Source organism: Heterodontus francisci, chromosome 7 (genome assembly GCF_036365525.1).
Source record: "Heterodontus francisci isolate sHetFra1 chromosome 7, sHetFra1.hap1, whole genome shotgun sequence".
Taxonomy (NCBI): domain Eukaryota; kingdom Metazoa; phylum Chordata; class Chondrichthyes; order Heterodontiformes; family Heterodontidae; genus Heterodontus; species Heterodontus francisci.
This window is the reverse complement of record NC_090377.1, coordinates 89,402,941-89,427,153: the sequence shown is the minus strand read 5'-3', so window position 1 is coordinate 89,427,153 and position 24,213 is coordinate 89,402,941. Positions and strand designations below refer to the sequence as shown.

Sequence of the window (24,213 nt, the reverse complement as noted above, 5' to 3'; positions counted from 1 at the left end):
CGAACTTGCACTAAATCCTGTTCGATCATCACCCCTGTGCTCACTGATCTACATTGGCTCATGGCTAAGCAATGATTTTAAAATTTTCATCCTTGTTTTCAAATCCCTCCATGGCCTTTCCCCTCCCTATCAGGGGGCTAGTATTCTCAGCCGAGTCAGACACGATAAGCTGAATGGCCTCTTTATGTGCCGTAACTTTTCTATGGTTTTATGGTTCTATCTCTGTCATTTCTGCACGCCCAAGATATCTGCGTTTCTCTAATTCTGACCTCTGGAGCATCCCCAATTTTAATCAGTCCACCATTGGTCGCCATTCCTTCAACTGCCTGGGTCCTAATCTTTGGAATTCCCTCCCTAAACCTCTCTGCCTCTCTACCTTTCTTTCCTTCTTTAATTCTCCTTTAAGACCCTCCTTAAAACCCACCACTTTGGCCGAGCTTTTGGCCATCTGCTGTAATATCTCCTTATGTAGCTCGGCATCCTATCTTGTTTTATAGTGCCTCTTTGAAGAGCCTTGGGATGTTTTATGACATTAAAGGTGCGATATAAATGCAAGTTGTTGTTGTTTTGCTGTATATTCAGATAGAAAATTCAGTTTTTAAAAGAGAATAGGTATTTACCTTCTGCTGCCAACCCCTCATTTCCAACCATCAGTAATGCAGGCCCACAATATCTTCAATGTGATTCCCAAATTGGAACCAGAAGACTGTGAAATTAACAAAGCAGCACAATGGTCCTTTATATACAGGAACATTTTCTAATGTCACTTGGCCAGCCTAATCCTGAATTGGGACAGAATTCATGTTGTCAGATTATTTACATTCTGACCCAGTTCAGAAAACATATGAAGTTCAGTAATTATTCCAAAAATTCTATTTTCTTTTTAACTCTCTGGGGCAAGGGTGTTTCTACAATACTGAGAATGTGAACACATGTGAATTGTGACAAGAGGTTTTAGGGATATGGGTGTGCACCTCTAATACCTTATAAAGTTCTGATTTCAACTGGATTGTGAAAGAAACTGCCAAGTCTAGAAACTTGCTATCATCCCAGCCTTGCTGGCCTCAGTTATCTCCCTATTGCTTAGCGATTCACCTTTTAAAATCCTTGTCCATGCTTTTAAATTCCATTGGGACACTCTTAGCATATCTGTCACACTTCAGCATGCACTTGATTTGCTTATGTACCATATGCTAACACCGCAACAAATTGCAATTGAGTTATACTTTTTTTTAAAGAAAAGTGTATGATAAAAAAAGCCAGTTATCATCTTGATAAGCAACCGTCCGGGCAAACAGAGGGAGCTGGGGATTTACAGGTAGTATTCAATCTAGCAGGAAATTTCAACAGCATTTAAGGTCTCATCAATTCTGGGTGTATCTATTTAGATTACTGCTCTATAAAGCATATGCTTTGTGACCTTAAAGGGACAGGCCAATGTTGGCTGCATCTTCACCTCAGCAGCAGACAGCTTTCCTCAATAGATTTTATTCTCATCAAAAGAAGAGCTATAAACTTATGAAAATATGAAAATGATGGGCAGAAAAAGACCAACTGGCCCATCATACCTGCCCTACACTCAGGATGGTTGGAGCATCATGACTAGATACTTTCCCACTCAGTCACAGCCTGAGGACCAATAAAGGCAAGAATACATGGGGAAATTCCTCTCTGACCCCTCTCAGGTGATCAAAAAACACCTGGTTAACGCCTGCAGCATGCTGGTCAAATTCAAATGAGGGCCAGATCTCAAAATCATGGCCCCTCTTCGCTGTCAGAATGTGCGGCAGGCCTGTCTGCTGTCGATGTCCTAAAAATTTACCCAAATGTATCTTAAAATGAGATGACTCATTGCCCTAGCACATAATGTACTTCTGTCCACTGCACAGGGTTCACCAGGCACTAGTGGTGCTGCTGGGCTTTCAGGCCCCCCTGGATCCCCTGGCCCACCAGGGAACACTGGACCTATGGGGATCAAAGGCCAAAGGGTAAGAGATTTATTTATTCAAATAATAGTAAATAATATGACAATTTTAGCATTATGTTTATCTGCTCTTTCTCTTGGAATAAAATGAAGTGAAGAACATTAATGTGTAAAAGAAATTTGGTGACGTTTCCTCTTTATTTTGTATTCATTCATGCTGTATAAAAGGCAAACTAATCCCTATATTCTGTATGCAGTCCTGTTTCTTGCATAGACCAAAGTTTAAAAATAGGACTGCTCCACATCACCATGCCATAAACCGACAATAAACTCTCGCATGATGATCACACATCAATAATAAAAGAATCATTCAATTCATGAAGGTTCACCATCAGACTACCCTGGAATTTCTGCAAACAAGTGGTCTAAGTGTGGAAGATCTAACTAAGCCACACATAAGAAGTAAAAACAGGAATTGCTGGAAATACTCAGCATATCAGGCAGAAACAGAGTTAACGTTTCAGGTTGATGACCTTTCACAGAAATGGGAAACGTTAGAGATGGGAAAGAGGGTGGGGGGGGGGGAGAAAGAAGAAACAGGAAGGTTTGTAATAGGGTGGAAGGCAGGAGGGATCAAATGACTAAATGGATGATGGTGCAAGGCAAAAGGAGATGCTAATGGGACAAGTAAAGAAAAGATGGGTCAAGGGGCCGCGTGAATACAAATTGTAGAATCTGTCTGAAAAAATGGAGACAGAGGTTATTGATCTGAAATTGTTGAATTTGATGTTGAGCCCAGAAGGCTGTAAAGTGCTTAATTGAAATTTTAAGGGCTGTTCCTTGAGCTTATGTTGAGCTTCATTGGGATAGTGTAGGAGGCTGAGGACAGAGAGGTCAGAGTGGGAGTGAGGCAGAGTATTAAAATGCAGACTGATTGGAGCTGTTCCACAAAATATTCACTCAATCTGCATTTGGTTTTCCCAGTGTAGAGAAGACTACATCTTGAGCAGTGAATACAGTATACTAAATTGAAAAATATACAATTAAATCTCTGTTTCACCAGGGCTTTGAACAGTGGAGGGGAGGAGTTAAAAGGGCAGGTTTGCATCTCCTGCACTTGCATGGGAAGGTGCTGTGGGAAGAGGAGTGGACCAGGGTGTTGAGGAGGGAACAGTCCCTGCAGAATGCTGAAAGGGGAGGGAAAGGGAAGATGTGTTTGGTGGTGATGTCATGCTGGAGGTAGCGGAAATGATGAAGACTAATCCATTGAATGTGGAGATGGAGGGACAATGGGAACCCTATTGTGTTTCTGGGATGGAGAAGAAATGGTAAGAACAGAAATGCAGGAAATGGTTGATAGCCCTGTCAATCGCAGTGGAAGGGAATCCTCGGTTGAGGATAAAGGAAGCACTGATTTGGAAGGTAGTATCATCAGAACAGATGAGATGGGGATGGAGAAATTGGGAGAATGAAATAGAATCAAGGTAGTTGTGTGAGTCAGTGGGCATAAAGTTGGTTGATAGCCTAACCTCAGAGAGGTTGAGGAAAGGAAGGAAGAGTCAGAGATGGACCATGTGAAGACGAGGGAAAGGTGGAAATTAGAAACAAAGTTGATGAGTTTTCCAGTTAGGCTGAAAGCAGAAAATGACACAGATAGATTACTGGGAAAAGAGATGAGGGAGGAGAATGTTCTACATATTCCCCAAAAGCAGGCATAGCTTGGACCCATATGGGTTCCCACAGCAAGACCATTTATTTGGAGGAAATGAGTGGAGTCAAAGGTGAAGTTGTTCAATGTGAGAACAAGTTCAACCAGGTAGAGGAGGGTCGCTGTGGGTGGGGATTTGTTGGACCTCTGTTCAAGGAAAAAGCGGAGGGTCCTCAGGCCATCCTGATGGAATGGAGGTGTAGAGAGATTTGACATCCATGGGGAGAAGGAGATGATTGGGACCTTGAATCTGGAAAATGTTAAAGTGGTGGAGCTTGCAGAAGGGTTCTGGGTATAAATGGGAAGAGAGTGGACACGCAGAGGAAAAATAGAGTCAAGATAGGAAAACAATTAGTTCTGTGTTGGTGGATTATGAGATTGGAGCCTGTGGAGGGAGATATCCAGAGTAGATGAGGTCAGTGACTGCATTACAAATTAATGGGCTAATGTTGGGTAGTGGGGTCATGGTCCAGGAAGAATCAGGAGGAGTTTTTAAAATTTGTTTCCTGGGATTTGGGTGTTGCTGGCAAGGCCAGCATTTGTTGCCCATCCTTAAATACCCTTGAGGAGTTGGATGTGAGTTGCCTTCTTGAACTGCTGCAGTCCATCTGGTGTGGGACACCCACAGTGCTGTTAACGAGGGAGTTCCAGGATTTTGATCCAATGACAGTGAAGGAATGGCGATATATTTCCAAGTCAGGATGATGTGTGGCTTAGAGGAGAACTTGCAGATGGTGGTGTTGCCACTTGTCTGCTGTCCTTATCTTTCTACGTGATAGATGTCGCGGGTTTAGAAGGTGCTGTCGAAGGAGGCGTGGTGATTTACTGCTGTGCATCTTGTATATGGTACACGGCTACCACTGTGTGTCAATGATGAAGGGAGTGAATTTCGAAGGTGGTGGATGGGGTGCCGATCAAATGGGCTGCTTTGTTCTGGATGATGTCGAGTTTCCTGAGTGTTGTTGGAGCCGCACTTATCCAGGCAAGTGGATAGTATTCCATCATACTCCTGACTTGTGTCTTGCAGATGGTGGACAGGCTTCGGGGAGTCAGGAGGTGGGTTAATCACTGCAGAATTCCCAACCTCTGACCTGCTCTTGTAGCCACAGTATTTATGTGGTTGGTCCAGTTCAGTTTCTGGTCCGTGGGTAACCCCCCAGGATGGTGGGGGATGCAATGTTAATGCCGTTGAACATCAAGGGGAGATGGTTAGATTCTCTTTTGTTTGAGATGGTCATTGCTTGGCAGTTGTGCAGTGCAAATGTTACCTGTTACTTTTCAGCTGAAGCCTGAATTTTGTCCAGGACTTGCTGCATATGTACACGACTGCTTCAGTATCTGAGGAGTCGTGAATGGTGCTAAACATCATACAACCATCAGCGAACTTCCCCACTTCTGACCTTACGATGAAGGGAAGGTCATTGATGAAGCAGTTAAAGATGGTTGGGCCTAGGACACTCCTTTGAGGAACTCCTGCAGTGATGTCCTGGGGCTGAGATAATTGACCTCCAACAACCACAACCATCTTCCTTTGTGCTAGGTATGACACCCAAGCAGTGGAGAGTTCAATTTGACCAGGGTTCCTTGATGCCACACTTGGTCAAATGCTGCCATGATATCCAGGCCAATCATTCTCACTTCACCTCTTGAGTTCAGCACTTTGTCCATGTTTGGACCAAGGCTGTAATGAGGTCAGGAACTGAGTAGCCCTGGTAGATGGCATTCAGCCTCTGCAAGGTAAAGATCAGTTTGGAAGCGAGGGGTTTGCCAAACAACAGCGCCACCCTTGTCAGCAGGTTTGATGACAATGCTAGGGTTGGACTTGAGAGAACGGAGTGTTGTATGTTCAGAGGGAGATAGGTTAGAATGAGTGAGGGGAGCAGACCAATTGAGACAGCTGATGTCTCACTGGCAGTTCTCAATGAAAAGATCTAGAGAGAGTGAGAGGCCGAAGGGAGAATTCCAGGTGGCAAGAGAATTCGGAAGGTGGGAGAAAGGGTCTGCTGTGCTGGGGGAAAACTCCTGGCCAAAGAAGTGGGTACAGAGGTGAAGCCAACAGAAGAGATCAGCATCGTGCCGAGCTTGAAATTCATTGAGGTGGGGGCATAAGGAGATGAAGCTGAGGCCTTTGCTAAGGACAGATCATTCAGGATCAGAGGGGAAGGTCAGATGGTATTGTGAATACATGCAAGGAATGAGATTGGAAGAAGGGATGGGGGTCAGAGGGGAAGAAGGGTTGGGGGGGGGGGGGGCGGTGATGGGGTCCCATGACTTGTTGAAGCTTGTGATCTTCCACACCTGAAAAGAAGAAAAAAAGTTTTTTGTTAAAGTGCCAGTGAGATGAAGGATGAATTGAAATTGCAGACGAGGAGAGATTTGAGATAGAGCGTGCATGTGGCGGTGCATGGTGTTGCATGTGGATCTCATGTTGCCATGAAAGTAGAGGTTTGAGGAAGGCAGCGTATCTTAGAGATATCTGTAATTATGGATGGATCTGAAACATGGAAATGGAACCTCAGTTGGGTTCTACATGGAATAAGTTGGAGCTGGAGACAGCTGCTGAGGAGAGACTTATGGCTGTGAAAGCGAGTTTTGGTCGATAGCTGATGAGACTTGAAAAAGGAAACAGAAAGCAGTAAAGGTGAACAAGGTAAAAGAGACAAACAGCAGTCTTGTTTGTGAGAAGTGCAGAACTTCTTCAAGGTGGACTATCCTGGAAGAGAAGTGGCAGTGAATTAGAAACTGATACATAAACAAAATACTGAAGATGCTTGAATGCTTGAAATCTGAAATAAAAACAAAAAGTGCAAAAAATACTCAGCAGGTCAGGCAGCATCTGTGGAGAGAGAAACTGTGTTAAAATCTCAGGTTGATGACCTATCATCAGAACGGGAAAATGTTAGAGACATAACCGGTTTTTGTTGTGTGTGTGTGTGCACCCATTTAAGAGGTGTGACAATGTTATCAGGCCATCAGTGTAAGAGCTGTAATGTAACACATCATGTGACTTCTGGGTTGGGAGCAATCCTAAGTAAGTGTCTGTACAGTGTAGACCTGCCTGTACATGCAGAACCATCCTTAAATAAATACTGATCCCGTCTTGAGGGGGTCAATGCTTTGTGCATAGTAGCAGCTAACATAGAGATTAAGACAACGTGCAATATGGTGGCAGCAGTGTGCTTTTGAATACCGGACCATGTTGCAGAATTTAAAAAATTTCAAGTTGAAACGTGAACCAGAGGATTGGGATTGTGGCACTCTACTTCAGCGCAAGGTCATGTAGGGGAACCAGCTAGAAGAGCCACACACAGAAAAAGGCAAAGTCTCTTTAAAACTGTGAGCACATGATTTTAAAATTGCCGAACTGTGGTTCAAAGAAGCAGGTTGGTCCAGGATCACGTTGTCCAAGTTTACTGTAGGTTGCTCCATCCATAGCCCATTCAGACCTAGCCAAAAGTTTTTTTAAAAAGCTGTAGCTGGCTGCCATTGCAGAGCCTCTTCCCAGGTTGACTGCTTTGTGGGCAGGGCCTAACAAAAGCATGTGAATCAGGTGTGAAAGTGGAACTGCAACTAGTTCTCTGTCTGCCTGTATAGCAGAAGACAGTGCCACACCCTCCAAGCCTGTTCACACGTGGAACTGCAGGCAGTTATTTCTGTTTGGCTGTACAACGGGAGATTTCTATTAAGAGCAATGGCAGTTAGTCATTACAGGAATGACTGCAGAGTTCCCTACCATCAGCTGGAAAGCATCTAACCTGCTATCAGAATTCCAGCTCTTCGAGCAAAGATCGAGCTCTGTTTCGACGACTTAATGGTCGCGGATCCACAGAAGCAGGCAGTGAAAATACGCATTGCCATTGGCAATAAAGGCTTACATCATAACACTTCTGGTCTTACCGCAGAAGAGCAAAAAGATCCCTCAAAAATCTGGTCCACATTAGAGGATCAACTTCATGTCAGACTCCATTTTCATGCCCATTGACTCTAATTCATGCTCTGTCAACAGCAGTCGACTGGTCCATTGATTGTTTTTTTAGTCGATGTCGAGCTAAGGGCCACAAATATGATTTCACTGAGACTGAGCTGGCAAACTGCATCGTCGAGCTTGTGATTGTATCCATAACACTAACGGAATACCCAAGGGATCTTTTAGAGAAGCCCAAGGCGCACATGCCTTGCTGAGAGACGATTGAAAATTCGAGTCCATCATTGCAGTCCAACAGAGTTTACAAGTTCTATGTGCTGCAAATACCACTGCTGCATTGAGTAAGGATTCCAAGTACAGGAAACCATGTAAAAGATGTAGGCTCTTACATATGCCTAAGGGTTGCCCAGCATTCGACATCTGCAAAGCATGTGGTGTCAGGGGTCACTGGAAACACCATTGTTGGAAAGCAAAGACAGATGCTGCTGGTAAGTGTTCTGACCACAGTCGGACAGACTGTATGAAAGCTTCACACTGTGACAAGTTTCGCAGTCGTATTTCACATCACAACCGATACATCCACAAGGTTGCGGGTGTCGTCAACACTAGTGATGGTAATGGGGCGAATCCAAGTTCAAGTGGGCAAGAGGAGCAGTATTTCACGTTGTCAATGTCACCGAATACATTGATTCTAATTACTCTACTGGAGGCATTTGCATCTATTCATGTTCTATATCCAAAAAAGGAGGGCACACATGAGCTCTGGGTGCCAGCGCAAATATTTTGTCCCTACGCATTTTAAAAGGCATATGTCCAGGTAAATGGCAAGCCATGGTGGCACCACAAATGCCCAACTAATTGCATACAACGGGTTCCTGATCCCCTGTTTAAGATCCATCAAGATTGAATGCAAATACACTGATTCAGATTACTCTACAGCAATATAACTGGCAGATTGTTTTGAACAGTTTTTTGCAAGTCTGTTTGCAGTTCTCGGGTATCTGAAAGAAGAAAGGAACAAGTGTCAGCTGTTTTGAGGGGTTGGAGGAAATGCAAGAGGCGAATTCTTAGACCATCTGCAGCTTGTAAATCAGAAAAGATTGTGAGATGAGTGGGAAGTGGGATGTGAGAAGGAGAACTGGTATAAGCATACCATCATGTTTGATGGCTTCAGCCCCACTGCTGCCACGGCCTCAGGCACAGCTGCTCCAGTGATGGTGAGCACCGTCCTCTCCATCAGAGTGAGGACATGCAGCCATGCTTGGCCCTCACCAGTTAGGTGCTGCTGCCTGCGATTGTGCACCCCCTTGTCCTGCAAGAGACGGGATGTGTGTCAGTGAGTGTGTTTAATGTTTTTGGGTGATGAGGCTGTCATCGTTGAATAACTGGCAATGTGTGCAAGCTGTGAAATGTACGTGTGAGACTTGCAGCAGTGCTAATTGTTTCAAGGTGTGGTGAACCTATAAATGTGTAGTGTGAGTCATGGTTGATAGAGATTGTTGGTACGTGAGGGAGGGTGGGTGGTGAATTTTGCACTGTGCAAAACTTGTGGTCAATTTGTAAGGATATGGTATTTGAAACTGTATTCAATGACCTTGGCCACTTGTGTGAGGTTCTTGGGGCTACACTGCTGGCATTGACCGCGATGATTATCTGCTCCCACTGTCTTTGCGGTTTCTGTCTGGAGGGCCTCCAGGTCCCCTGTAGATAGAGGACCTCTCTTTCTGTGCATTTCCTGCACCAGGGCCTCTAGTGTTGCATTGCAGAATCTTGTAGCCTACTCTCTGCCCTGTTGCGCCATTTTTCAATGTTCCTCCATAGCCAGTTCTGGTACTTCCAGCAGCCAGAATGCATCTCGCCTTTTAAGAGGTGCAGATTGGTTTTAATTAATGCAGGCTAGCTTTAAGTGGTGCTAGCCTGACATGAATTTGGGCCCCCTGCTGAGGCATTCAGTTCCTCGACAGCGCATTAAGTGTTGGGCTGCATGCTACCCTCATGGTAATGAGCAGGTAGCACAACGTTTTTGTGCTGTCTGCATTGCAAGGAATGGGCAAGAGTTAATGTGCGACCCCCATGTCTTTTTCAGGGGCTGTCCAATCTTACAGCAAAGAAGGAGACCTATTGCTCTATCATGCTAGTGTTGGCTCTCTGTAAGAACTATTCACTTAATCTCATTTACTTGTCTTGTCCCATTCCTCTAAAAATAATTATTTTTCAAATATGTATCCATATTTCTGTTCCTAAAAGGGTGTTTCATGTCCTAACACGTCTTTGTCTTAAAAGCAATTCTCCTGGCCCCTTCCTTTCATTGATTTTGGTAATGTTGTTGAATTTATTACCTGCACCCGCTTTTCCCCCCCCCTTCCACCCCCCACACCCCCCCGTCCCCTTCCCTGCTCCACCGTTTCAGCTCACCCCCTCACAACCCCGTCCCAGCAGCCCCCCCCCCGCACCATCTTCCCCCCGCACCCCCTTCCCCTGCACCCCCCCACCCCCTTACAGCCCCCTTCCCAGCTCCCCCTCGCACGCCCCTCCCCCTCGCATCCCCTCCTCCCACCGGCATCATCCTACACCTGTGTAGGGGCCCAAACAACCCCACTGCCTTGTGGGCGTCTCGGGAGAGACCAAGACTAAGGGTGAAAACCCTAACAGATAATCCAGAGCGGAACCCCGTAGGCGGTCATGTGTCACCTTTGGCATGTTTCCGGCAGTTCCTGCAGCCATACCGGTGCCAAACGTCGTGCTCTGCACTCCTTTGGACCCCACCAGAAAGGCTGAGAGGGGGGTTTTGACGACTGGGCAACTCTCAACCTCCATAAATTCGCCCAGGCATGCGCCATGGAGAGGTCACTCCATAGTTGCCTCACAGCGACTGAAACAACATGGAAGGCAGCAGTTATGGGTTATAAGTCCAGATAAATTGGCATAGAAACTGGGCGCCACGGGTTGCCTTTGTCGGTGGGAGAGGTCATCGCACCTCACTGGACAGCTACCGGCCGCCTCAAACAGGGCAGCCCCCGGTCAATAAGGTTCTGTCCCGTCACAGTCTACCTGCTTCAATGGGTGCTTGGAGCTCAGGGTCATTGCCCGAAAGGTGGACTAATACACTGCACCAAACAACACGAAAAAAGGAAAGAAGGTACCAGCCCTTCGCTTTGCAAGCTGGAACGTCAGAACTATGTGTCCTGGCCTGTCGGAAGACCTTACACAAATCAACGATTCTTGGAAGACCGCCATCATTAACAATGAGCTCAGTAGACTCAATATAGATATTGCAGCACTTCAGGAGACTCGCCTCCCCGTGTGGATCTCTAGCAGAGCAAGACTACACCTTCTTCTGGCAGGGCAGGGATCCTGAAGAACCAAGACAGCATGGAGTGGGCTTCGCCATCAGAAACTCCTTGCTCAGCATGATAGAGTCTCCCTCAAATGGCTCAGAATGCATACTGTCCATCTGACTACTCACCACCTCTGGTCCAGTACACCTACTCAGCATCTATGCTCCAACACTCTGCTCCCCACCTGAAGCTAAAGATCAGTTCTACGAGGAACTCCATAACATCATTAGCAGCATCCCCAACACCGAACACCTATTCCTGCTGGGGGACTTTAATGCCAGGGTTGGGGCCGACCATTATTCATGGCCCTCCTGCCTTGGGTGCTATGGCGTTGGAAGGATGAATGAGAACGGGCAGAGACTGCTTGAGTTGTGTACCTATCATAACCTCTGCATCACCAACTCGTTCTTTCACACTAAACCCTGTCATCAGGTTTCATGGAGGCACCCAAGATCACGTCATTGGCACCAGCTAGACCTCATTGTCACAAGGCGAGCCGCCTTAAACAGTGTTCAAATCACACGCAGCTTCCACAGTGCGGACTGCGACACCGACCACTCCCTGGTGTGCAGCAAGGTTAGACTCAGACCAAAAAAGTTGCATCATTCCAAGCAGAAAGGCCACCCGCGCATCAACACGAGCAGAATTTCTCACCCACAGCTGTTACAAAAATTTCTAAATTCACTTGTAACAGCCCTTCAAAACACTCCCACAAGGATTGCTGAGACCAAGTGGGCCCACATCAGAGACGCCATCTATGAGTCAGCTTTGACCACCAACGGCAAAAGTGCGAAGAGAAATGCAGACTGGTTTCAATCTCACATTGAAGAGCTGGAACCTGTCATAGCCGCTAAGCGCATTGCACTGTTGAACTACAAGAAAGCCCCCAACAATTTAACATCCGCAGCACTTAAAGCAGCCAGAAGCACTGCACAAAGAACAGCCAGACGCTGCGCAAACGACTACTGGCAACACCTATGCAGTCATATTCAGCTGGCCTCAGACACCGGAAACATCAGAGGAATGTATGATGGTATTAAGAGAGCTCTTGGGCCAACCATCAAGAAGATCACCCCCTCTCAAATCTAAATCAGGGGACATAATCACTGACCAACGCAAACAAATGGACCGCTGGGTTGAGCACTACCTAGAACTGTACTCCAGGGAGAATGTTGTCACTGAGACTGCCCTCAATGCAGCCCAGCCTCTACCAGTCATGGATGAGCTGGACATACAGCCAACCAAATCGGAACTCAGTGATGCCATTGATTCTCTAGCCAGCGGAAAAGCCCCTGGGAAGGACAGCATTACCCCTGAAATAATCAAGAATGCCAAGCCTGCTATACTCTCAGCACTACATGAACTGCTATGCCTGTGCTGGGACGAGGGAGCAGTACCCCAGGACATGCGCAATGCCAATATCATCACCCTCTATAAAAACAAAGGTGACCGCGGTGACTGCGACAACTACCGTGGAATCTCCCTGCTCAGCATAGTGGGGAAAGTCTTTGCTCGAGTCGCTCTGAACAGGCTCCAGAAGCTGGCCGAGTGCGTCTACCCTGAGGCACAGTGTGGCTTTCGTGCAGAGAGATCGACCGTTGACATGCTGTTCTCCCTTCGTCAGATACAGGAGAAATGCTGTGAACAACAGATGCCCCTCTACATTGCTTTCATTGATTTCACCAAAGCCTTTGACCTCGTCTGCAGACGTGGTCTCTTCAGACTACTAGAAAAGATTGGATGCCCACCAAAGCTACTAAGTATCATCACCTCATTCCATGACAATATGAAAGGCACAATTCAACATGGTGGCTCCTCATCAGAGCCCTTTCCTATCCTGAGTGGCGTGAAACAGGGCTGTGTTCTCGCACCCACTCTTTTTGGGATTTTCTTCTCCCTGCTGCTTTCTCATGCGTTCAAGTCATCTGAAGAAGGAATTTTCCTCCACACAAGATCAGGAGGCAGGTTGTTCAACCTTGCCCGTCTAACAGCCAAGTCCAAAGGGAACCCCACTTTGCTGACGATGCTCCTTTAACATCTCACACTGAAGAGTGCCTGCAGAGTCTCATCGACAGGTTTGCGGCTGCCTGCAATGAATTTGGCCTAACCATCAGCCTCAAGAAAATGAACATCATGGGGCAGGACATCAGAAATGCTCCATCAATATTGGCGACCACACTCTGGAAGTGGTTCAAGAGTTCACCTACCTAGGCTCAACTATCACCAGTAACATGTCTCTAGATGCAGAAATCAACAAGCGCATGGGAAAGGCTTCCACTGCTATGTCCAGACTGGCCAAGAGAGTATGGGAAAATGGCGCACTGATACGGAACACAAAAGTCCGAGTGTATCAGGCCTGTGTCCTCAGTACCTTGCTCTATGGCAGCGAAGCCTGGACAACGTATGTCAGCCAAGAGCGACGTCTCAATTCATTCCATCTTCGCTGCCTCCAGAGAATACTTGGCATCAGGTGGCAGGACCGTATCTCCAACACAGAAGTCCTCGAGGCGGCCAACATCCCCAGCTTATACACACTACTAAGCCAGCGGTGCTTGAAATGGCTTAGCCATGTGAGCCGCATGGAAGATGGCAGGATCCCCAAAGACACATTGTGCAGTGAGCTCGCCACTGGTATCAGACCCACCGGTCGTCCATGTCTCTGCTTTAAAGACGTCTGCAAACGTGACATGAAATCCTGTGACATTGATCACAAGTCGTGGGAGTCAGTTGCCAGCGATCGCCAGAGCTGGTGGGCAGCCATAAAGACGGGGCTAAAGTGTGGCGAGTCGAAGAGACTTAGTAGTTGGCAGGAAAAAAGACAGAGGCGCAAGGGGAGAGCCAACTGTGTAACAGCCCCGACAAACAAATTTCTCTGCAGCACCTGTGGAAGAGCCCGTCACTCTAGAATTGGCCTTTATAGCCACTCCAGGCGCTGCTTCACAAACCACTGATCACCTCCAGGAGTTTATCCATTGTCTCTCGAGATAAGGAGGCCAAAGAATCATTGACTCACCAACCAATGGAAACAACTTTCTTCTATTTACTTTATCAAAATCCTCCCAAATTTTAAAACCATAAATCTGCTTTTACATGTATGTAATTCATTCTAATAGGGGAGATTACAATCAAGATTACAAGTCAATGGATGAAGAAATGATGTGTGAAATCAAGTTAGTGATAAATTGTTTCTGATGACAACTTAATAGATGGTTATAATATTGCTTTCTTCTTCCAGGGTGAACTAGGCCTATTAGGCTACAAGGGAGATCGTGGATCAAAGGGCGAGCCTGTAAGTTTCATTATCTTCCAATATAAAACAATGGTAAAAAATATTGGCTGTAGAGTTTAGTGCTTTTGTTGTAGAAGGGGCAAGGGGTATTAAAATATTGAACAAGAAGATGAAGAATACTTTTTAATTTTTTTCACATTCCTTTATTCCCCTTTCCTTCAACTACCTGTCAAATTTACTGTTATTTGGCCTACATTCCAAAAAATTGGAGTCAGGATTGAGTGCTATGTTTCTGAATGCACAAATTATTTACAATGAAGTTGGAGAGTGAGAAGCATTAATTATGTATGTTGGAGTATGATATAGTTGAGCTAATGGAGATGTGGCTTTAATAATAACAGAACTGAAAACTGGATATTCTTGGCTGTATCATTTTCAGGAGAAAAAATGGTGTGGATTCATAATATATCCTCATCACTAGTATGCAAGAGTAATACCACCCTTCACAACCAGTCTTACTAGTGGACCTTTAGAGCCAGGAATGCATCAGTGTCTGGTTGGCCTGGGAGAGCAATAAGATCTTTACCACCAGGATTATCAGGGACACCAACAAGTACTCAAAAGTGTGAAGAAAAATGTGTAAATAAAGACTGATGTTATATTTTTGCACCACATAGAAATTACAACAGGTCATTTGGACCAACCAGTCCATGTTGGTGTTTATTCTTCACACAAGCAATTGTCCTAATCCCATATGCCTACTCTGTTTCCATGTCATTTTCTTCCACTTACTTCACAAAACTATTGTTAAAGGTTGACATAGTTTCTGCCTCAATCACTAACTCCACAACCTCACGTGTTGCTTAAAAAATACTTCTCCTTGGTGTCTATGCTAAACTCCTTAAATTTAATCTTGTATCTAAGTCACCTTGTTATTGACCCCTCAACCAGGATTTCTATTCATTTGTCAATTTAAAATTGAGATTCAGAGAGCAAGGAAAAAAGTTGGGAGAAATATGTTGGAGTATAGACTGTTTTGCAAAATAAGTGGTTGACACAGAGATTATTGCTTCATTTAATGGGAAATTGGACAAATATTTAAAGCAGAGAAAGATACAAGGCTTTGAGGAGAATCATATGACACCGAAGGAGGCTATCTGGTCCATCATGCCTGTGCTGGCTCTCTGAAAGGTTAGTCCTATTCCCTTGTTTTCTCCCCCCGCCATAGACATGAATTTTTTTTTTCATTTTAGTAGAACTTCATTTACCTTTTGAAATTTACTGTAGGATCCACTTCCACTACCATTTCAAGCAATGCATTCCAGATCACAACAACTCACTGAATAAAAATAAAATCTTGTGGCTGGAATTCTACACCTCCCCACCCCCAAAGAGTGCTTTTTAAATAACTTTATCTACTTTTCCTGCCACATTCAAAGATTGGTGCATGTGAGCACCCAGACTTCTTTGTTCCTGCTCCCCCCTTAAAATTGTTCCATTTAATTAACACTGCCACTCATCATTTTTCCTTCCAAATGCATCACTGCATGCTTCTCTGCATTAAATTTCATCTGCCCATTTCACCAGTCTGGGATTTTTTTAACAATTCATTTTAACACTTAATATCATAAGTGTCAAGACTTCATGGCATCATTCCAAATGGACTAAAATGTGAAAACACTGCAAAACCAGTACAAGGTCTGTAAAAGGTAAATTATTACTTTATTTAGAAAAAATCCTAAGAAATGGTGTGTACTGATTCAGAATGTACCCAGGATTGTTCAGTTGCAGATAATCATATTACACACCTAATCTATTGTTCTTCTTTGATCCATCTAGGGTCCACCTGGTCCACAGGGAGCAATTGGTCCAATGGGTGAAGAAGGCAAGAGAGGACTGCGTGGTGACCCTGGTCCAGTTGGTGTTGCTGGTTCATTTGGAGAAAGAGTAAGAACATGACATGAATTACATTTGTAGTCAAAATTTGACAGTAAAATGTTAATAATCTTTGAAAAATTCAGTAAAATCCTTTGAACAGAGGTTAAATAATAATTATAATCTAACTTGGTTGTAAATTTAAAATATATACTTTTGGATTAATAGACCTTGTATTGGATTGAAAGAAAAGTGACACATCAACAATTAGTAGACAGATTCATGGAAGCAAGCATTATGTTTCACATATTTATCTCAGAGGGATCGCAGTCACGATGCTGCATTCAACCTTTGTGGCCCTGAGTGAGAAACAGTGAAAATCAGCTGGGATTCCTTCTCCTGAATGCCATCAATATCCACTGAAGAGTACACTTGTGGGCATTGGTGAGGGCAGGATTAGGACTGACTGTGATGCTCCCCAAATTTGAAAAGTTTGCACAAAGTCACGCATGATCCATGCTTGCCAATGAAGCATTGTTGCTTGGCATTTGATCAAAGGGTGGCCATTGCCTATTGATTTGAGCTTGTGTGAAGTTAAGAAGGGTAAAACAGAGTTTGAAATGATATAATTACTGTTAGTCTTCAGTCATTTAAATTGAGAGATTTATTTTGTAATTAGGGTTCTCCAGGTAATCGTGGTTTCCCAGGTCAAGATGGGCTACCTGGTCCAAAGGTAAGTAGATATATTTCAGATTTATTAAACAATTAAAAGTTTTTACAAAAGCTGATATGTATTTTGAAAACCCTTAAAAAGGACTTCCTGTCAACATTAATGAAGAATGTATTTTTCATGTCATAAGGGTGCTCAAGGACAACGAGGTATAACAGGTCCTTCAGGTCCTAAGGGATCTCCAGGCGATCCTGGCCGCCTTGGTGATCGTGGTCTCCCAGGTGCAAGGGTAAGAACATTTATTAGGTTTTGAATAGTAACAGTATGGCAGTGCCTCAGTCAGATTACCAGCAATTATAGAGAAACGTACATTTACTCAAACTGCTGGCTGCAAACTTGGCTGAAATACCCAGTTTATCATAGGCCAGTCAAACTGAAGTAAAGTTGGGAATCACAAATATTGCAAAATCGGAAAACAAACACTGTGGAAATAATATTGAAAGAAAAATTGCAACAATATGAAATGGAAATTTTGAATTGGTTTGAAAATTTGCTGGAATAATTTCATTAAATTCTAATTTTTCTATTGTAAGTTGACATTATGACAAGAATTGAAAATGTTAGACTGAATAATTCTATTTTGTTTAACATTACAGTTCAACCTCCTGGCATTCATTTTTTTGTTTCTCTTGTGTACTTCTTTTGTGCACTTGGTATTCTATGACAGAGCATTAAAACACATCTTTGTGGAGACTTGGGAAGCGTTGATACAGTTCTAAGGACATCTGTTCTTATTATTCCTTTGTGAATGAATTTGCATAATAGAGGTAAACTCTAATGACATGACATTCATATCCATAGTGCCTACTGCTGGGCATGATGTTTGAGTTCTAAAATGGCATCCAACATGCATGTGTACACTTCTGGAGTGAGTTGTGTTGGACGTAATACTGGTGAGGACCTTAGCATACACATTGTGAATGTCTGCCAGAAGGGCGGTATAGGCAGATCATGACATTAATCAGCATACAACACTGATCTGACACCACTGCTGCAATTTTGGAACTTAACACTCCAGCTAATACTGTCTCTTAACACCATCTGCAGGGTGCCATTGACTGCATGTACATTGCTTTGTGGGTGCTGCATGTCAACTTTGTCCTATACCACAACTGAAAGGGAATCCATTCCTCAATGTCTGGCTGGTGTGTGACCCTCGGCAGTGAATACATGCAGGTCCATGCCCGGTATCCTGGCAGCAGTCAGGAAGTCTTCATTCTGCAACAATTTGCTATGGCAGCTGCATTTGATCCACCATGACAGACCAAAGGGTGGCTACTGGACTAGAAGGGCTATCTGCTGATGACATGATCGATGCCTCCAGTATGCAACCCACACACATAGGGGCAGCATGTATTCAATGGTGTGCTGGAACAATGTTTCTGCTGCCTGGAGTGCTCAGGACGAGCCCTGCACTACTCAGCAGAACATGTGTCAAGATTGGCATTAGAAGATGCATTCACTGAACTTGACCACTTATGTGAGGTAATTGAATTTCTTGCGGCACTGCATCCAGGACCTCAAGCTTGACTCCTGGCATTGATTGCCATAGCTTTCTGCTTCCACTGCCTTCTCAGTGTATATCTTGAGGACCTCCTGGCTCCTTTCAGATAAAGGACATATCTCCTATTTTGTACCTCCTCCACCAAGACCTCCATGCAATTTCTGAAAACCTTGATGCCTGCTCTTTGCCCTGTTTTGCCATTCTTCTGTCTTTCCCAAGTCAGAATTTGTTGTAGAATAACTTTCAGCACCTGCTGTAAACACAATGCACCTCCCTTTTAAAAGCTGCAGACTGGCTTTCAGAAGTGCAGCTAGCTTTAACTCCTGTTAGCCTCTCATGATTTTGGACTCCCTGCTGAGTACTGCAGCCATTCAATGGTGTGGTTAGCGCAGGCTGTACACTGCAATCATGTTAATCAGCAGGCAGCACAAAGGTGGTGTCCTGCCTCGAAAACATTGAACCACCGCGGGTTACTCACGCATTGTGATCCCCGCACCTGTTTTTTGGGGGCTATTGAACTTATTCTCTCAAATCTCTGCAAAAATGTAGTTTAATAGCTCTCATATGACTGAAATGAGCTAATACTGGGAGATCTAAAGTTAGTTTTATAAATACTAAGATAGAAGCAAAGCCACATCTACAAACTATGTAGAAATAACTATTGTTGGGGGAGGTCCTGTAAGTTCCCGTAGCCTGCTGTGTGGCTTTCAATTTAGCCAGCTATGCCAGCATTGGATAATGGCCAATAATTTATTAAAGAAAGGAATACAAAGCAACAGCATAGAAACTCAGATGAATGAGTATAAATGAATGCCTATACAGTACAATGCCAAGTGTTTTATACTAAACTTTTAAGAATTTGCAAATTAATTTTTACTTGCTCATTTTATCAAGTAATGAGTTTTAATAAGACCTTACAAAGGTGCATTCACTGAGATTGGAGAGAAATATGATAGATTGTGATAAATGCGTTTATAATAATGAAATTCTGCATTATTACTTTTGGACTAGAAGCAATATTGCATATAGCTTTTATTGGTGAACTAGTCACCCATTTACAGCTTTCAGCTGCATCTTGTTAAACGTTTCTGTGAGTATTTTAATGGTAAATGTTAACCAATAAACTGATGTAATAAGTTTTCTTTAAAATTTTAGGGTCTTACAGGAAACCCAGGAGTTACGGGTCCAGAAGGCAAACCTGGAGCTACGGTATGTATTCAAATCGGAAAATGATTTAGAAACAAATGATGATCAATAGAGTATCATCAGGTTTATTTTTGTTTTATTTATGTCATTCTTAATGTTATATTGGCCTGTAATAATTACTGAATGAAGACTACTTCCCAGTGTCCAACATTCCTCCCTCAACCAGCACCATTAAGAACAGGCATTCTCTGTGGGGTCTTTGTGTACAAATTGGCTGCTGTGTTTGCTACATAACCAGAGTGACCAGTATAATAAAAAGTAATTAATTGGACGTAAAGCATTTTGACATGTCCTGAGGAACAAGTGTCAACTCAGCAAGTGTTTGGTAAGGCATTGTGTAAAGTCAAGTTTTGTTTTCCTTTCTGTACAGTGCCTTAAGATGTTCTGCCTCTTTGGATTCTGCAATTGCTAACTAAGTTGACAAAAATTACATTTCACTATCATTAGGTAAATTATACAACAAAAACTGAAAAATTGATTCCAGCTGTTGCTTAATTAATGGCATTTTGGGGTTCAGATTCATTCATGCTTACTGCTGAACCAGGACATCACTATAGAGTAGATTCTGTAGTAAGTACTGAAAGAAAAAGATGAAAACAATAGAATAATAAAGGTTTCCACTTCAATGAACATCTGCTCCATAAATGTTCCTAAAAATTTGATTATGAATGCATTCTCATGCTCAGATAGCATTGTCTGTACACCACTATATTGTTCTTTTCCTTCTTATAAAAACACCACCTGGTATTATGGTGGGTCCTCTTTGACAAAATTAAGGGTTCTTTAAGTAGTTAGTCCTCTCAATAACCAACGTTACCTAAAGAAAGCTGAAAATGCAAAGTTCCATGTACTTACTGCTTTGACAATCAACTTTTTTTTTAGCTATTTCTTACTTTAGAACTAGAACATGAGGAACAATATACTATTAAATCAAACAATTCTAGTACTGTAGGAATTATTTATAACATTCACATCTCCTACATTCAGTGTTAGAGTGGGGTTCATGGACTTGAATCCACCTTCACAAAAATACACAGGTACACTATCCCCAATTGAGATTATCTTTAATTAACCCCAAAGTGTGGATTAACTAAGAAGTCTTCAGTTGCCCGCTTGGCCGAACAGATAATCACTCCAAGCCTATTGAATCTTTAGATATCTTCTTTCCATTAAACTAGAACCCATCTGCCCGAGCTGACTGCAGTGCAAAAGCTATTGTAGTGGTTCTTATATCCTTTGTGTTCACATTTCCTTTGTTATTCTCACATGAACATTTTTTATTCATTTATTTATTTAGAGATACAGCACTGAAACAGGCCCTTCGGCCCACCGAGTCTGTGCCGACCAACAACCACCCATTTATACTAATCCTACATTAATCCCATATTCTCTACCACCTACCCACCATTCTCCTACCACTTACCTCCACTAGGGGCAATTTACAATGGCCAATTCACCTGTCAACCTGCAAGCCTTTTGGAGGTGGGAGGAAACCGGAGCACCGGCGGAAACCCATGCAGACACGGAGAACTTGCAAACTCCGCACAGGCAGTACCCAGAACTGAACCCGGGTCGCTGGAGCTGTGAGGCTGTGGTGCTAACCACTGCGCCACAGTGATTGGTTCCTTAAAGTATGCCTATACCCCTTGTTGTTCAGGATTGGTTCAAATTTTAACTACAAAACTGGCATCTACACGACAATGTGGTAATTTTCCCAGCAATATGTTGTCCACAAAAAACAGGATAAATCCAATCCAGCTAATTACAGTCCCACCAGTCTACTCTCAATCATCAGCAAAGTGATGGAAGTTCTCGTTGACAGTGCTATCAAACAGCACTTCAATAAACTGCTCACTGATGCTCAGTTTGGGTTCCACCAGGACTGCTTGGCTTCAGACCTCATTACAACATTGGTCCAAACAAGGACAAAAGAACTAAATTCAAGAGGTGAGGTGAGAATGTCTGCCCTTGATATCAAGGCAGCATTTGATAGAATGTGGCATCAAGTAGCCCGAGCAAAACTGGAGTCAATGGGAATCAGGGGAAAACTCTCCACTGGTTGAAGTCATACCTAGCACAAAGGAAGATGGTTGTAGTTGTTGGAGGCTAATCATCACAGCTCCAGAACATCGCTGCAGGACTTCCTCAGGGTAGTATCCTAGGCCCAACCATCTTCAGCAGCTTCATCAATGACCTTCCCTCCATCATAAGGTCAGAAGTGGGAATGTTCACTGATGATTGCACAATGTTCAGCACCATTTGCAATTCCTCAGATACTGAAGCAGTTCATGCCTGCATGCAGCAAGAGCTGGACAATGTTCAGGCTTGGGCTAATAAGTGGCATGCAACATTCATGCCACACAAGTGCCAGGCAATGACTATCTCCAAGAGAGAATCAAACCACCTCCCCTTAACATTCAATGGCATTAAAATTGCTGAATCCCCCACTATCAACATCCGAGGGGTTACTATTGTCTACAAGCTTAAATGGACCAGCCAGATAAATATTGTGGCTACAAGACCAGATCAGATACTGGAAATTCTGCAGTGAGTAAGGAAATCTCCTGAACTTACTTAAGTAATTCCTCATGGTTCAGATTCGTGTGTGTTTTCGAAATGCAAGTTTATTACTCGTACACAAAATACAATAATTATTACAGTTACACAATAAACTCATGCAACCTAGTTTCCTACAGGCCCAAGTGATCAGGCTTGACTGCTGTAGGCTGAACTTCCTACTGAACTGACAGCTGTCCCCAAAATGTCCGTTATTTGTTTTTATATCTTCCCCTTAATGTGAGTCCTCTCACATGATTCCCAGAATGCATATTGAAGTGAGCTTCCATCTCAGCAAACCTCCCCATGCTGACATAATGGCCATCTTGATAGTTTGATTGCAGACGTGATGTACAACAACGCTCCGCTCCGGTTGATCAACGTGTACGCCCCGGTACAACGCAGCGAGCAGCTGACCGTCTTCCAGCAGCTCCCACTGCTGCTGGCGACATCCAGGCCGGTCATCCTAGGCGGTGACTTCAACTGCATCATCGGTGCGGCTGGACGATCCGGCAGTGACGACAGCAAACTGGACGCTACGTCCAGATTCCAAATAGAAACATTAAAAGATACCAAACTGCACGATGTCTTCAGCAAACCTGCAGACGGAGCGCAGCGCAGATACACATGGTCAAGATCGGACGGGTCTGCCCGTTCCAGGATTGACTTCCTGTTTGTGTCCCGTGCTGTCACGGTCGGATCCACCGACGTCAAGCCGGTGTTCTTCTCCGACCACTGCCTCTTACTGGCCGACTGCCACTTACAGGACGACCAGCGGGTTGGCAGAGGGACGTGGAAGCTCAATGCTACACTGCTGACCCCAGAGAACGTTGAGGAACTCAAAAGGGATTACAAAGGTTGGAGGACCGTGAAACCCCTCTTTGAGTCTCCAGTTCACTGGTGGGAAGCGATCAAGGAGAACATCAAGAGGTTCTTCATCCACAAAGGTGTTCAGAGGGTGAGAGAGAGACAGAGGGAAATGTCCCGACTCCAGAAAATTATGCAAAATCTACTCCGGTTGCAGTCAATGGGGGTCGAGGTCAAAGAGGACCTCCAAGAGGTGAAGAGCCAGCAGGCCTCGCTCTTTGCCAAGGAGGCCTCCAAGATCATATTCCGGTCCAGAGTCCGCTCCATCGAGCAGGATGAGACATGCTCGCGTTACTTCTTCCAAAAGGTACACAGAGAGAGCTCTGTTATCAGCAGCCTGAAGGAAGAAGATGGCTCAGTAACGTCTTCGCAGTCCGACATAATAAGGATCAGCAAATCCTTTTATGCTGGGTTGTATGACGCGAAGCCCACAGCCAGCAGAGCCTCCCAGTCCTTCCTGTCATCTATCACAGAGGTCTCAGATGACAGCAGGAGGGAGAGACTGGACAAGCCGCTAACTCTGGACGAGCTGACAAAGGCCGTCGAGTTCTTCGAGACGAGTAAAACTCCCGGAAGCGACGGCTTACCAGTCGAGTTGTACTCGGCCCTGTGGGACTGGGTCGGCCCGGACCTGCTGGAAGTATACGAGAGTATGCTCCTGGCTGGCAGCATGTCAGAATCCATGAGGAAAGGCATCATCACCCTCATTTACAAGCGGAAGGGGGAGAGGGCAGAAATCAGAAATTGGCGGCCCATCTCACTGCTTAATGTTGACTACAAGATTCTGTCCAAAGTCATAGCCAGTCGAGTCAAGTCTGCTCTGGAGTTGGTGATCCATCAGACCTGTACTGTACCCGGCAGGAAGATCTCTGATAGTCTCGCGCTACTCAGGGATACGATCGCCTACGTACGGGACAGGAGGGTGGACACCTGCCTCATCAGCCTGCACCAGGAGAAGGCTTTTGACAGGATATCGCACACCTACATGATGGACGTGCTTTCCAAAATGGGGTTTGGGGAGGGAATCTGCAATTGGATCCAACTGCTCTACACAAACATCAGTAGCGCAGTCTCAATCAACGGGTGGGAATCGGAAAGTTTCCCGATCAAATCTGGAGTCAGACAGGGCTGTCCTCTCTCTCCGGTCTTGTTTGTTTGCTGTATTGAACCCTTTGCTGAGTCTATTAGGAAGGATGCGAGCATAAGAGGGGTGACAATCCCAGGCAGCGGAGGCACTCAGGTTAAAACCTCCCTGTACATGGATGACGTCGCCGTCTTCTGCTCGGATCCGCTGTCCGTGCGCAGACTGATGAGCATCTGCGACCAGTTCGAACAGGCCTCGGGAGCCAAA

General features: G+C 44.5%; 1 protein-coding gene across 1 annotated transcript in view; it reads left to right on the top strand.

Annotated features, from left to right (window-relative positions):
• LOC137372133 (collagen alpha-2(V) chain-like) overlaps window positions 1-24,213 on the top strand; it is a 312,577-nt gene that overhangs the window by 200,123 nt on the left and 88,241 nt on the right. Inside the window, exons 21-26 of the mRNA XM_068035607.1 lie at window positions 1,890-1,988; window positions 14,131-14,184; window positions 15,964-16,071; window positions 16,679-16,732; window positions 16,860-16,958; window positions 19,389-19,442. Coding sequence (XP_067891708.1) covers window positions 1,890-1,988; window positions 14,131-14,184; window positions 15,964-16,071; window positions 16,679-16,732; window positions 16,860-16,958; window positions 19,389-19,442 — 468 coding nt within the window. The remainder of the gene's footprint in view (window positions 1-1,889; window positions 1,989-14,130; window positions 14,185-15,963; window positions 16,072-16,678; window positions 16,733-16,859; window positions 16,959-19,388; window positions 19,443-24,213) is intronic.